We start from the raw sequence: 12,861 nt of genomic DNA on the forward strand, positions 1-12,861 counted from the left end.
GGGACAAGGTTACAGTGTTTGACAGTACAACAGAGTTCCCTGAACACAGTATCTATACACGGCCCATATTCAAGTTTGTAAAAAAAGCTGCCGCGGTGGTGGAGTATAACAAGCTGAGGGTGCAGGATTCCATGGCCATCACATGCGGGGAACACTGTATTTATTTTATCAGTAAAATGTCAGAGGGTGTTTTGTTTAGAAATTTCTTAAATCTATATTCACGGGATCTTGTTAACAATGACACAGGGCATCGGTCAGACCTGTGAAAACCGATTATGCAGCTTGTCAAAACTGTAAGGGTTTATAACAGTCGTATGCTTAATGTTGAACATGTAAAATAAAGACATTATATTTTAAAAAACATGTATTCAGACTCCGTATTTAAATATACATGCACCTTAAATGTTTTAAAAGACGACTGAGACGGATTGAAAAGTTATAACATGTGTTTATTACAAATAGGTTGGTAGGTGGGTCATTAGTTTCACAAACTTTATTGAAGAAACCAGTGAAGTAAAAAAAACCAGACACGTTTATACATATAATACACACAATTATTCAAGAAGTCTGTAGAACCATCAAGGCGTAATCCATGTGAGGGGTTTGGGCACAGTCTTTTTGCGTGGTGGCACCTTAGGTGCAGGGGTCGACCATGTCGGGGATAGCCTTCGAACTTCAGAACTTATAGGCGATGGTAGTAGGGGGTCCTTCAAATTTTCCAGCAGGCGACGGTGTTCATTATTTCCAACGAGCGTTGAGGGTATATTGAGTTCAGCAGCGGCTTGCAGAAACTGATCCCAACCACGAGGCGCATTTTGAGGCGTTAGGATTATGGGATGCGTGAGACCTTTGACTAGATCGTACATGTGCGACCCTGCAACCGGTTGTCCCTTGTAGAGAAATTCACCTCGCTCATTCCAAGAGGTTAGGTCTCTAGAAGCTGCGAGTTTACTCATTATCATCTGCGCAGCCCCTCTGTGCCTCTGGCTTATATTTTTTAAGAGGTCGCCCACAAAGGTATCTGAGGATGTTGCAAGATCGGGAGGCGGCTGCATGGGCTGCGGGGCGTTGGCTGGAGCTGTTGGTTGTTCAGAGTCTGGGGTATATAGAGTCAGCTTGTTTTTCTCAGTATTCCACTGGGTGTAGGAATTTAAGAATTTTTTGAGAGTGGCTGTGTAAAGGTTAGCCTTGTCATAGGGATTTAGATCGGTCCTGCTCAAAATTTCTTGAATTTCAGTATCCAGGCGTAGAGTCTCATTTCTACGGATATCCCAGGCGTTTTCCGAGGAACACCCCATATGCTCCATTTGATGCCTAGGCACCAGATACATTTTTGTGGCATGCTCCATCACAGGCCCGTGATGAGGCTTGTAATTATAGGTATAGCAATGCCCAGCAAGTTACCTATAAAACCCCCAGACTGTTTCACCAGTTTCTTCTTGGTGATGAGCGATGCCCTTTTATTACTGAGCTTCCTGATAAGACCCCTCTTCTTCTTCAACACCTGTAACTGACGCTTTGATATAGGAACGTTGCCTTTTAGGGTGTTTAGGGCTATTTCTGAAATGGCAGACACTAAATCGTCAGAAGCGGCGCCCAGGATGGCCTTTCTGTGTTGGGGGCTGGCTGTAGCAAGCATTTTCAGGAGAGCTAGATTGCGACGTAGGCGGGCAGACATGGTCAACACCGTGTGTTATAAGGGTGGGTCTGTAAATGGCTCTAAAAGGCATCAGCGCGGCTTTTTATAGGTCCGGGTCTTGGGCCTTGGGGTGTAAACTACTGGTATGTCGGGTGGAAAAATATCAGCCCTCAGTCTATAGTCTTCTAGAGTTTCCTTTTTTAAGTCTACCAACCGGTACCCGTGGGGTTTTGATGTAGCGTCGTTAAAGGCCTCCATGAAGAAGTGTGTGTTGCCGGGGTACATCTGTTTAGCTATGACGGATATTTGTTGTTTGTCACGGGGTTTTTAAATAAAACAAGGTATGAAGTGTTGAGAGCTATAGACCGAAGTTCTGCATAATGTAGCAGATGCTTAGATTGCGATGATGTGAATATTGAGTAAAAGCTCTCTCTAACTCCGGATGATCACCACCTTCACGCATAAGGTCATCGACAATTATCATATTTACAAGGGTCGGGGGTAGTAGCTCATCATCGTTGAGGTTATCCGGTATACCCTCTATAAATTTGATATGGGGGAACCTCCGTGCCAAGTCTGTATAAAGAGGCTGCCAGCATGAATAAAGCCACACAATGTTGTTAGGGGTTTGGGATAAAACAGAGCCGGCATTTTCTAGGAGCTTTTTTATAATGTAGCTTTTACTGCAGTTTGAGGGCCCTGCTAACACGCAGGAGAACGGATGTTGCAACCTGGTGTCCATGATGTGGAGGCTGGATCTCTAATGGGCCTAATAACCATAAGGCAGTGTTTTATAGTCAGCAGTCAGGACCCTTTTATCAAAAACAACTCGCAATGTTTTATGTAGGAGCTGGGTTGTAATTTCCCACTTCTTTTTGGATCTGACTATGCAGGGCTGGTTCACGACTATGGTTTTAGCATTGTCAGAATCGGCTGCGGTAGCGTATTCATGCACCAGATTCTTCAAACTATCAAAAATTGATTTTTAGGGTGTTGCTGACATTTAATGTTATCCCTTTGACCTTCATGCACACTTTGTTCTTGTTTGTGCGGTACTGTATGTCTTAGGTCCCGAGGACGTATATTCTAATATATACTCATCCTTATCTAGCTCGCTGGTCAGATTACCCAGATAATCCCCTAGAGGAGGGTCTTCATCCCCCGGTTTGCTCAGAAAAATCACAGAGTCTGTATCATGATACAAGCAGCGCTCCTGGAGCTTATCCATAACCCCGTAAAGCTCTAGACGTGCGTGGGCTGTCTTGAAGCAGGCTATGAAAATGTTTATGTTGTTACTCGTTTTGGGGTACTCTTGGGTGTATTTCCAACACACAGCAGTGGTATCATCATCGATAAACTCACAGCTGGACACTTCGTAGCATGGAGCAAACAGGTACTTGAACAGTTCATCAGGGTCTGTCATTAAGGTAGTATTTGACAGGTTTGTGCGCTGTGCAAATTTTCCCCACAAGGAGTTGAGACAGAGTTTGGCTAACTGACGACGTGCAGGGTTGACCTCTATCAGATGGGGGCATAAACGGATACCCTCATGAGCATAGTAGTCAGCGATGTATTTCTGTTTTGCATCCTGACTAGTACACCATTCTGGATACCCTGAGGCCTCCTGTTTGTCTCTGAGAAACAAATTAATGTAGGGTGCAAAGAGTTGTGTCGTAGTGTTCTTAAAATGCCACACTTCGTGTACTCTGCCGAGCCTGTACCCTTTCTCTAAGGCAGCCTGTACCTCGATGCTACACCAAGTCCCTGTGAGCATCCTTTGTTCTTCGGTGTGGCTGCAAACGCCAACCTCTTTAAACAACGCACATGTTCGACAGAGGGGGAACAGCAGCTTACCATCGACTCGGCATGGTAACACCGGAGAGTAAAGCTGCTTAGGAGGATAGATTTCGCATTTGACCAGCCCAAAGTATTTGGTTAGGGGCTTAAAATCTCTATAGATGATTGTGGGGTGGCCCACGGGGTATAATTTCATTTTGTTCACAAAAGGGTACAGACTGGTGAAATCATAGTAGTGTATTTTCTCACCCTCATCAGCGGCCTTGTACAGCTGTATGGCATTTGTGCGACCCCCGAATAAGGCATCGCGGGGCTCCAGAGGTTTGGGTAAATCACGAGTCTTAAGAAAAGAGCAGAGGTCAGTGTCTGTTTTTAACATGTCTAGCCACTCGTGCTCCCAGAGAACTCTCATAGCAAACCCCTGCTTTTCAAAATACCGGGCCTTTGTCAGAGTACGTCTGTATAAGTGTTCAAATGTGGCACCCAGCATTTTGTTATACTCATGGGGTTTGTAACACTTGGGGCAGCCATGGTAAAAACAGCCGTTGAATTCAAAGGCCGTCGGCACGCCCTTAATTACAGAGTACCCGTCCAGGTGATAGGGGCCCAGGCGGTATTCACCACCCTGTAAGGCATGCTGAAGTTGTATGTCTTCCTTCTCAGAGACGTGCATGAGCCATTGGATAGATGGGGTTGAATAACGTTTCTGTTTACCGTTATAGAGGTCTGGCGGTACTAGAGCGATAGTTTTGAAACGGGTCTATGTATTCGGCCGCTTCTAGCCTTTTAGGGGTTTTGGATTTCACGGCCAGACCCTTTTTAGTTAGGGTCTTGGATTTCAAGGCCTTGACTTTCTTAGTTGTTGTCTTAGGTTTCAAGACCTTGCCGGTTTTAGTCATAGACACCACCGCATCTCTGAAGAGGTTACAAGCTTGCCGCAGGATCATTACATCAGCCTGACAATAAGCTTTCAACTCTGTTTGAAAATGAAACTCCTTTTCACGTTTTTCAGAGTACCATTGTAGAAAGCTCTCTTTCTCATTAGGCATCATGTATTCAACCCCGTAGCTGTCAGGAGGAGGCATGGGCCCCACATAATTCTGGTTAGCCCAGGTGTTGAAAAAGTGTGGAAAATAACCTTTACATCCTGGGAACCCAAAGGCCTTTGGCAGCTTGCTCAATTTCATGGGTAGGAAATTCAGGGTGTGTATGAACCGTATTTGTAAAGGGCATACCGTCATCAGCATCAGTTTAGAACCCTGGGTTATGAGTTCAACTTGGATCTTTTCACGAATCATGTTTTGCAGAATAAAGAAGGAGTCGTAGGCTTTCGAATTGTGGGCTAGCATGGTATACCCTTGGAATTTGGTTTGAATGAAAGTGCTGAGGAAATCACCAACGCACGTTCATCCTTCAAACTCCCAGCTAGCGTCGGAAGTTAGGTGGTGGGCGTAAATATAGTTAGGCTGGTGTACCCCCGTCTCTTGGGTGCACTGTATATCAAACACTATATAGTCTTCGGTCTTGGTTTGGGGGAGCCCTTTAACCATGTAACACTGATGGTTGGTGCCGGCCGTGAAAGACACATGGCACCTGGGGCATATCATGCCTTTGCACTTGTGATCCACTGCCACATACCGACCACACTCGCGGCAATCCGTTTTAGGGATGCAGTTAAAAGATTTCTTGTGTATGCTCAAGCAGTCTTGCGAGCGACAAAACATCCTACACGTGCCACACCGCACCTTCAAGGTAGCGTCTTCTATGCATCCATCCCTCTGACACATCTTACAATGCATTTCACACTGGTGATATGTTCTATTGCTGTATATATGATCACAATGGGAGCACACATACTTAACCCCCAGAAAACCTTTAAGGTTCAAGATTCCGTAAAAATGATTTTCGTTATGAAGGACATATACGGTCTTGTTTCTCACACGTTCCCCCGTTGTAAAGTACTGCCAGGAGCCGTTGTGATAAAGAACTTTCACCGTCACTGCGAAATAGTCCTCAAAAAGACCTATGTCACCAAAGCCGACCAGGCGGTCAGGAGGTATTTCAAGAACCTCATGGGCTTCAGCCGCTCTAGATATGATGACAGCGTCAGGGGTCTTGCGATCCATCAACAGCCCCACGATGCTGGCCGCCAGACATGTATTGGAGGCGGCGCTGTTAAAGTTGAGCAGCCACCGGTGCTTCTTACCAATTATCTGACTGTATAGTATGCTCTTTCAAGGTCTGGAAACACCCCCCTCACGCCCCCGTACAATGAGGGCTATGACTCTAAAAGTGCCATAGGCGACTAGTTTATCCTTACTCTGTAAAAGCCTGGAGAGGTTTTCTAAAAATTGCACAGCGTCAAACACATCTCTGGCCTTCCTCCTTGTGAACAAAGGCCGGTCAAAACCGGTAAAAAGTTATTAGGACCCACATCGCGTAACAACCTTTCTATGAGCTCCTGCACAGCCTGATGTATAGCTAGAACCCCATGATCGGATGATGTTATTTGGTGTAGGTTAACAAATCTAAACTCCTCATAGTGTTCTAAGGCGTTAAACCTCTCTACAGGACGCCTGTAACTTCTAACACTCTCTAAAAACAAGGGCTCTGAACCCTCATCATTAGGAGTGTGACTTAAGCCGCTGTTCTCTGGTGTGTCATTTTAGGGGTTCAGGTCGTGACCTGTCTCGGGGGTCCTTGTAAACCTCCGGGTAGCGCATATTCTAGCATTCTTGCGTATTAAAAGCCTACGCTGCTTTGCACTATTAACCCACTTTTGTCTTTTTTTACGGGCCCATGCTTTTCTAGGATCCCGGCCCCAGCCTATCTGAACAGGTTGGTTTGCGGCGGTGTACGTCTTGTTCAGGGAGGCCTCCGCTACAGATCCACCACAAGGTTCTTCTGAATGTTCAGAGGTTTGGAGTTTTAACGCTCCACCCCCTACCCCCTTCAAATGTCCGCCCCTGTGGATGGTAGTTCCTGCCCCTATGTATTGGAGGTTGTGTGGTGCTGAGTTAAGTATTTCAGTCCGTGTTTCAGGCGTTGGTCTTGAAACTATGGTACCTTGTTTGAAGGGTTCTAGGGAAACATGGATGTCTTGTTTGAGGGGGTCTAGGGAGACAGGTGGCAGGGGCTTCAGCAGTTGTATGAAGCGTAAGGACTTTGTCAGTAACCTCTGTACCTGACGGTTATACTTGGATTTCGGGGGCCTCTTATGAGCACCACAGACCCTGGGACTCTTTAGGGGTTGGCTCTGTCATAGTCACGCCCTTATACCCCATATGTCTGCCACAGCCGCCTGACACGTCAGGATGATCACTTTTTTACAGATATCAACCCTTTGCAAGACCTTCTGTTGGGCCGCCCTCTTGAATATGTTACTGGTAATCCCCAACCCCAATTTTAATTTAGCGGCATTCGCCTGGCGTTTTAGTTTTCTAACCCCCATCTGCATCTCTTTTACATGCTCCCCCAAGACCTCATGTGTGTTTATAGAACCGTATTGCATCTGCTTAGGGGGGGCCGCCTTGCGCGGTCTTATAAATGGCTGTAACACCGCAGGCCCCTCTTTCCTGCTAACCGCCTTAGCCCCTGGCTGTAAAGCCTGTGCTGGTAGTGTATTAGAAATAGGGACCCATTGCGAACGCCCTGGTGTGTCCAGGAGCGTATAAGTGCCAAAGGGTTGTGCAATAAACGGCAATGACCCCTGGGCCAAGGCTGTATTGTTATCCCCACATATTGCTATCGGCAATGTGGGGCTTACGCTAGACGCGGGACTGGTAGGGTCGTATGCTCCCGGTGGGGTAATAGGGGACACAGGGTATGAGGATTGTGTGGGGCTGTCGTCGTAGTAATCAGGGGGGCTCACAGAAATGTCTGGGTTATGGTGTGGTGTCTGGTTCCCAGGGCTCTGTAAACCCCCGTTGTTCGAAGCCTCCTTGTGCCCCGCTTCTGTGGTTCTACCGACGGTGTCTACCATGTCCCCCAACGCCTTGAGAACGGCGGTGCTCCCGTTATAAAGCCCTCCTAATTGCGTATTAGCACATTTGGAGCCCCTAGGTTGGTCCTAAATGCTTATAGTCTGCTTTGGGGTCTGAGCCGGGGCGTGCACCTCTACACGAACTGTTAGTTTATTTGCACCTGTCTGGGGTTTCAGGACACAGACTGGATGCTGAGGTGTAATAGGGGTGTTCAGGGGCAGCACTATCTGTAGCTTCGGGACCCCAGGCTTCAGCTTAAGATGTTTTCTTGAGAGGCGCATTGTTTTAGGGGTCTGCGGTGGCGCCAGCTCTTCTACAACATGCGGTACAACTACCGCCTCCTTGGAGATCAGGGGGGTATAGACATCATTCAGGGGTTTAGCAACCCTTTTTACGGATAGGTCTAAGGGTTTTGATTGTTGCTCAGGACTCCTAGGGTTCTTCTCAGGGCTTGAGGGCCCTGCCTGGACCTCTGGGGGTCCCTGCGCCTTCTTCTTCTTGAGGTTTAAGGGTTCGGTTTGGGGCTCGGTGAATACAAGGGTGGCCTTCTCACGTTTTAAAGGGTAGGGGCGGTTCTCTGAGTCCCGATGTTTCTTCTTAAGGGGTGCCATGCTTGAGACCCCTTTCCCTTTTGATACCCTGAGAGGACTCGGACCAGCTGTACCGTTTTTACACAGCCCCTGCCCTATGTTATCTGGATTTGTAAATACGCCTACAGTGCTGACCCCACCCCTAGGCATAAGAGATTTTTCTATAGGATTGTTTGTGTTGGAAGGGGTGTAGTATGTAGAGAGTTTCCCCTGGCGTACACGCCTACTCACGCCTTTTGCGGCGGATCTGTTGTTCTGGCCGTTTGCTGTTATATCCCTTAATGGCTGGGCGGACCTCTCTTCAGCATGTTTCTGAACCGCTTCTAGAATATAAAGAGAAAAAAATATATATTAGAGAAAACCTAAAGCACCATGCACAATTACCACCATCCTAATTTTCTACACATCCATCTTTTTATACAGGCGTTGCAACAAGCCGCTAGACCCTCTGGCTGAGAGTCTGTAACACCGCTAGTACTTCTCACACCCTTTTGTAAAAAACACACCTGCTAGAGGTCTTTTTGCAACTCCTTTCTTTGGCGCCGGTCCCCCTTTACACGTTAAAGCCTTCCTCTTCAAAGGTCTTTCTTTTGAACGTTGCGCAGTCTCTTGTACCTCGGCGCCGTCCGTGCATAACACTGGGGCCCCTGTAAAGAAAAAATAAAACCAGTCCTTAGACATCTTTCTGCGGAGGTACCCTATACACCCCTTGCTCAGGCCTTTTGCCTACCCCAGCGTTTTAGTTTAAATAACGGCCGACTTTTTTTTTTTTTATTTACATGTAGGAACGGTAGTGTTTTGCACATTGCTCATTGCTCCTTGTGCCTCGAAGATCTTCAAGAACTTGTTGTAGGTCTGGATCATAAGCTGTAAAATCATACATACATGAGAACCCCATTAGAAAAAAACAGAACTTCTGAGAGACTTGTGTACGAAACTACGTCGAACTACACAACTCTAAATATACCTGTCTGCGGGTCTGTCAATTCTCCGGCGTTGATAGTTATTTCAGGGGTGTCCTGCGCCTGGGGCACATAGATAACGTCTGTTTTTGTAGGGTCTTGCATCTGGATTAAATAAAAAGCAACTGTTTTAAAACACGCCTTTTCTTAAACACTGTATTACAATTTCAAACAATTAATGTACGCATTTAAAAAAGCTGTTAGGAGGATGCCACAAACGACAATTATAAAAACTATAAAAAGCGCTACATGTGGTGCTCTAAAACATATATTCAAAATGGCTGCCTGTGTAGCGCCGAAGCCTGTACTTTAATAACGCTGGCATTGGGGCTAACCTTAGCATGCAATGACCCCAACTGCCACCTGTAACGTACCATTTGTTTTAGTGTTTTGAGTGTGCCATTTATTGCAATTTTTTTTTTTACATCTACGTGTACTTTGTACGCTTTTGTAACCTGCGCCTATCACTTTATCCTTTTGTAACGTATCGTTTGCTACCTCTTGTATTTTGTTTGCTCCTGATACTTGTACAATTGTCACTATTGTCTCATTTAACGTTTGCTCCCTCTTGTATTTTGTTTGCTCTTGGTACCTTCACAATTGTCACTATTACCTCATGTACCGTAACGTTTGCTACCTCTTGTATTTTGTTTGCTCTTGGTACCTTCACAATTGTCACTATTACCTCATGTACCGTAACGTTTGCTACCTCTTGTATTTTGTTTGCTCTTGGTACCTTCACAATTGTCACTATTACCTCATGTACCGTAACGTTTGCTATCTCTTGTATTTTGTTTGCTCTTGATACTTGCACAATTGTCACTATTGTCACATGTAACGTAACGTTTGCAACATGCTGACTTGCACGCCCGCGCGCGCGCACACACACACACACACGGCTGCTGGGAGCTTCGCCTCAGGGGACTGCTGTGTAAGGCCCCTCCCCTACAGTGATGTCACCATACAGTCACTGAAGGGGTGGGGCCTTTCACAGCAGACCCTTGAGGAGAAGCAGGCAGCAGCCATGCCGCGAGGCCACCCAGGACCCCAGGGAACCGGCACCAGCAAACCCCCGAGCAGCGCCACCATCAAGCGGGCTCGGGGGCATTTTAGAAAAAAAAAGAGCGGCAAGCGGCAGCGAGGCCACCCAGGACCCCAGGGAATCGGCACCAGCAAACCCCCGAGCACCCGAGCAGCGCCACCATCAAGCGGGCTCGGGGGCATTTTTTGGGGAAAAAAAAAGAGCGGCAAGCTGCCGCGAGGCCACCCAGGACCCCAGGAACCGGCACCAGCAAACCCCCGAGCAGCGCCACCATCAAGCGGGCTCGGGGGCATTTTAGAAAAGAAAAGAGCGGCGAGCGGCCGCGAGGCCACCCAGGACCCGGCACCAGCAAACCCTCGAGCAGCGCCACCATCAAGCGGGCTCGGGGGCATTTTAGAAGAAAAAAAAAGAGCGGCGAGCAGCCGCGAGGCCACCCAGGACCCCAGGAACTGGCACCAGCAAACCCCCGAGCAGCGCCATCCGTAAGAGGGATCATGGCTATTTTTCTGTACACTCATGGGGCAGGCCAGAACAGCCACCTGAGCCCCCGAACAGCTCAAAAAAAAAAAGGACAGCTAGACCCAGAGCCTGCACGGACTCCTGAGGATCCATGGACTTTTTGCAGCTTTTATTTTAACAGCTGAAAGCTATGACTTCTGCGACAGTTCACCGTCAGGATAAACATGGTTTGTGAGTACCAAATTGTATTATTTATTTTGAATTTGTAAACCTTGTATTTTATTTAAAGGCCCTCTGGTAAACTTGCAATACAAGCGCCTCATAACCTCTAACATCCTTGACCCTAAATGTACAGCTGCATGGTGAAATGTCTCTATAATAATATATAATCTTAAGCCTACAACCCCTGCGCCACAACCAGGCCCTCCTTTGTACACTTTAAATACATCTACATTGTATTTTGCGCCTTTTAAAAACTTTAATGCCAACATTATTCACAGTAACCAGCAGATCATAATGCCTTAAAGCTTAATTAAAACCTCTAGGGACAGTACTACAAATGCACTGCGCCCCATTTAAAATGCGTCTATGCTCACATAGATGCAGTGTCCCTAATACTTTAAATAACCCCTAAACATGCACCCTGCCGTCATCCCTTATTTACCTCCATTACAGTGCAGTAGGCGGCGTCAATCTGGGATAAGTGGCTCAGGTCCATTCTTGCTTTAAGTTCCTGTGGTGGCTCTCTGCAGCAGAACAATCCAGGCAGGTCGCTCCCCGGGGTTTTTGAATGTGTGTTTGGGGCAGGAATTCTTAAGGGGCCTTTTTATATTTGTCCCTGCATGCTAATTTGAAGACCCCACACCCCTTTATGGCTTTTGGGGGGCTTTAGAACAACGTCATGGTGGTCTTTGGGGTGGGAACCTTTTCTATCCTTGTACAGTATAAACAGTACAACACTTTTATTATTTTGACATCTGGTACATTAGGGTTAGGCACCGGTGCTTGGGTGGCCATTGCATAACTCTCTACACCTTCTTGACACTTTTATAAGGGTCCTCATGTGTTAAAGCTGTGTGGCCCTTCTGCTGGGGAGGAGGGCTCCAGGGCTCAGGATCTATCTCCAATCCCGACCCCCTGTCAAATTTAAGGCCAGAAGTTTTTTCTTGCCAGACCTGCCACATTTAAGGCCAGACCTGTCAAATTTAAGACTAGGCCTGTCACTTTTTGCGGCCCTGCGCTTTGGGATGTGGGAATTACACCCTGTCCAGTTGCCCACCCTGTTTCAGGATGTCGGGGGACCGGGGCTGGTTTTTTTCACTCGTCCTCCCCCAGCCCACACCTGTTACCCCTTTACAACCTTGACACCTACAGGCCCGAGCCTTCCCAGGCCCTGGGTCTCAGGACTGCTCCGCAGCTGTTCACCCACCAGCTGTCTGCAACCCCCCAGTTTTAAAACATGCCCAGACATTTCCCTCCTGTTAGACTCGGGGGTCTCTGGTTGGCGCAAGGTTGCCCTTGTGTCAAGCAGGAACCCTCTCCTCTATGTCAGGGCGCAGGATAACCCCTCGTGAATGACCCTTGCTCACCCTCTAGGTGCGTGGCGTGAGCAGCCAAGGCGATTCCTCAGGCGTTGTTGGTTAAGCACTTACAATCACACACACAGTAAATACATCAATCCCCCCCAGAAACGGACACCAGACTTGGATATATAGAAAAATACGCTTCTTTATGTAAAAATAGGTATATATATCTCAGCAGACTTATCACAAGACCAATAACGTTTTCGCTATGCCACCAGGTTGTAAAGCAGGCAAATGTTCTTTGTTCGTAGGTTCAAATGGATACTTTGTAGTCTCTTGCAAATGTTACTTGTGGTTCCAGTACTCACAGAGATCGGCTCCTGCGAACGGGGAAATAAGGCGTTGCGGGCCCCGAGCCCGATACTGGAACTTCTTTCGTGATGTGGAGAGTCGGCACAGGTCGGTGCGACTCTCAGCTTGGGAAGTGTTCTTGGGTCCTCAATCAGCAGGTGTGGGCAAGTAGGCAGGCGCGGCCAGCGACCCTTTAGCACGGCGGTGCAGGGGGGTCTCCACAGCGGGGGCGGCGCGGCCTGAGATGTCCGGGGATAGCGAAGTGGGGTCGCAGGGCACAGTCAGTGCAGCTGGATGACCCGGCGTAGATCCCAGTCGTCGGACGGTTTCCGGCGGGAGGGGTGATAGCGCGGTCAGCGCGCTCCAGTGGCAGGCGGTGACAGGGATGCAGGCAACCTAGCCCGGGGACAGAGAGCGGCTCCGGACGGAGCGGGCTCTCACGGGTTTTGAGGCAGGCAAGCTTCTGAGTGTCACGGCCCTAGGAGGGGCGATGAGGGGCGCAGTCTCTTTCCAGC

The 12,861-nt window shown here is 47.8% G+C and overlaps 2 protein-coding genes across 5 annotated transcripts in view; one reads left to right on the top strand and one right to left on the bottom strand.

Moving 5' to 3' along the window:
• Positions 1-12,861, top strand: part of LOC146808621 (NACHT, LRR and PYD domains-containing protein 3-like) — a 397,188-nt gene that overhangs the window by 266,769 nt on the left and 117,558 nt on the right. The window lies entirely within an intron of this gene.
• The window catches only part of LOC146808623 (uncharacterized), a 72,766-nt gene continuing 60,333 nt past the window's right edge, over positions 429-12,861 (bottom strand). For 2 of the 4 annotated variants that reach the window (XM_085623651.1, XM_085623652.1), the window contains exons 3-6: positions 8,977-9,076; positions 8,789-8,876; positions 8,516-8,656; positions 429-8,332 (exon numbers count right to left, since the gene is read on the bottom strand). In XM_085623651.1, coding sequence (XP_085479777.1) covers positions 2,664-4,109 — 1,446 coding nt within the window. In that variant the 5' untranslated portion in view covers positions 4,110-8,332; positions 8,516-8,656; positions 8,789-8,876; positions 8,977-9,076 and the 3' untranslated portion in view covers positions 429-2,663. The other 2 variants (XM_085623653.1, XM_085623654.1) reach the window with 2 other exon arrangements.

Source organism: Triturus cristatus, chromosome 8 (genome assembly GCF_964204655.1).
Source record: "Triturus cristatus chromosome 8, aTriCri1.1, whole genome shotgun sequence".
NCBI classification, from domain to species: domain Eukaryota; kingdom Metazoa; phylum Chordata; class Amphibia; order Caudata; family Salamandridae; genus Triturus; species Triturus cristatus.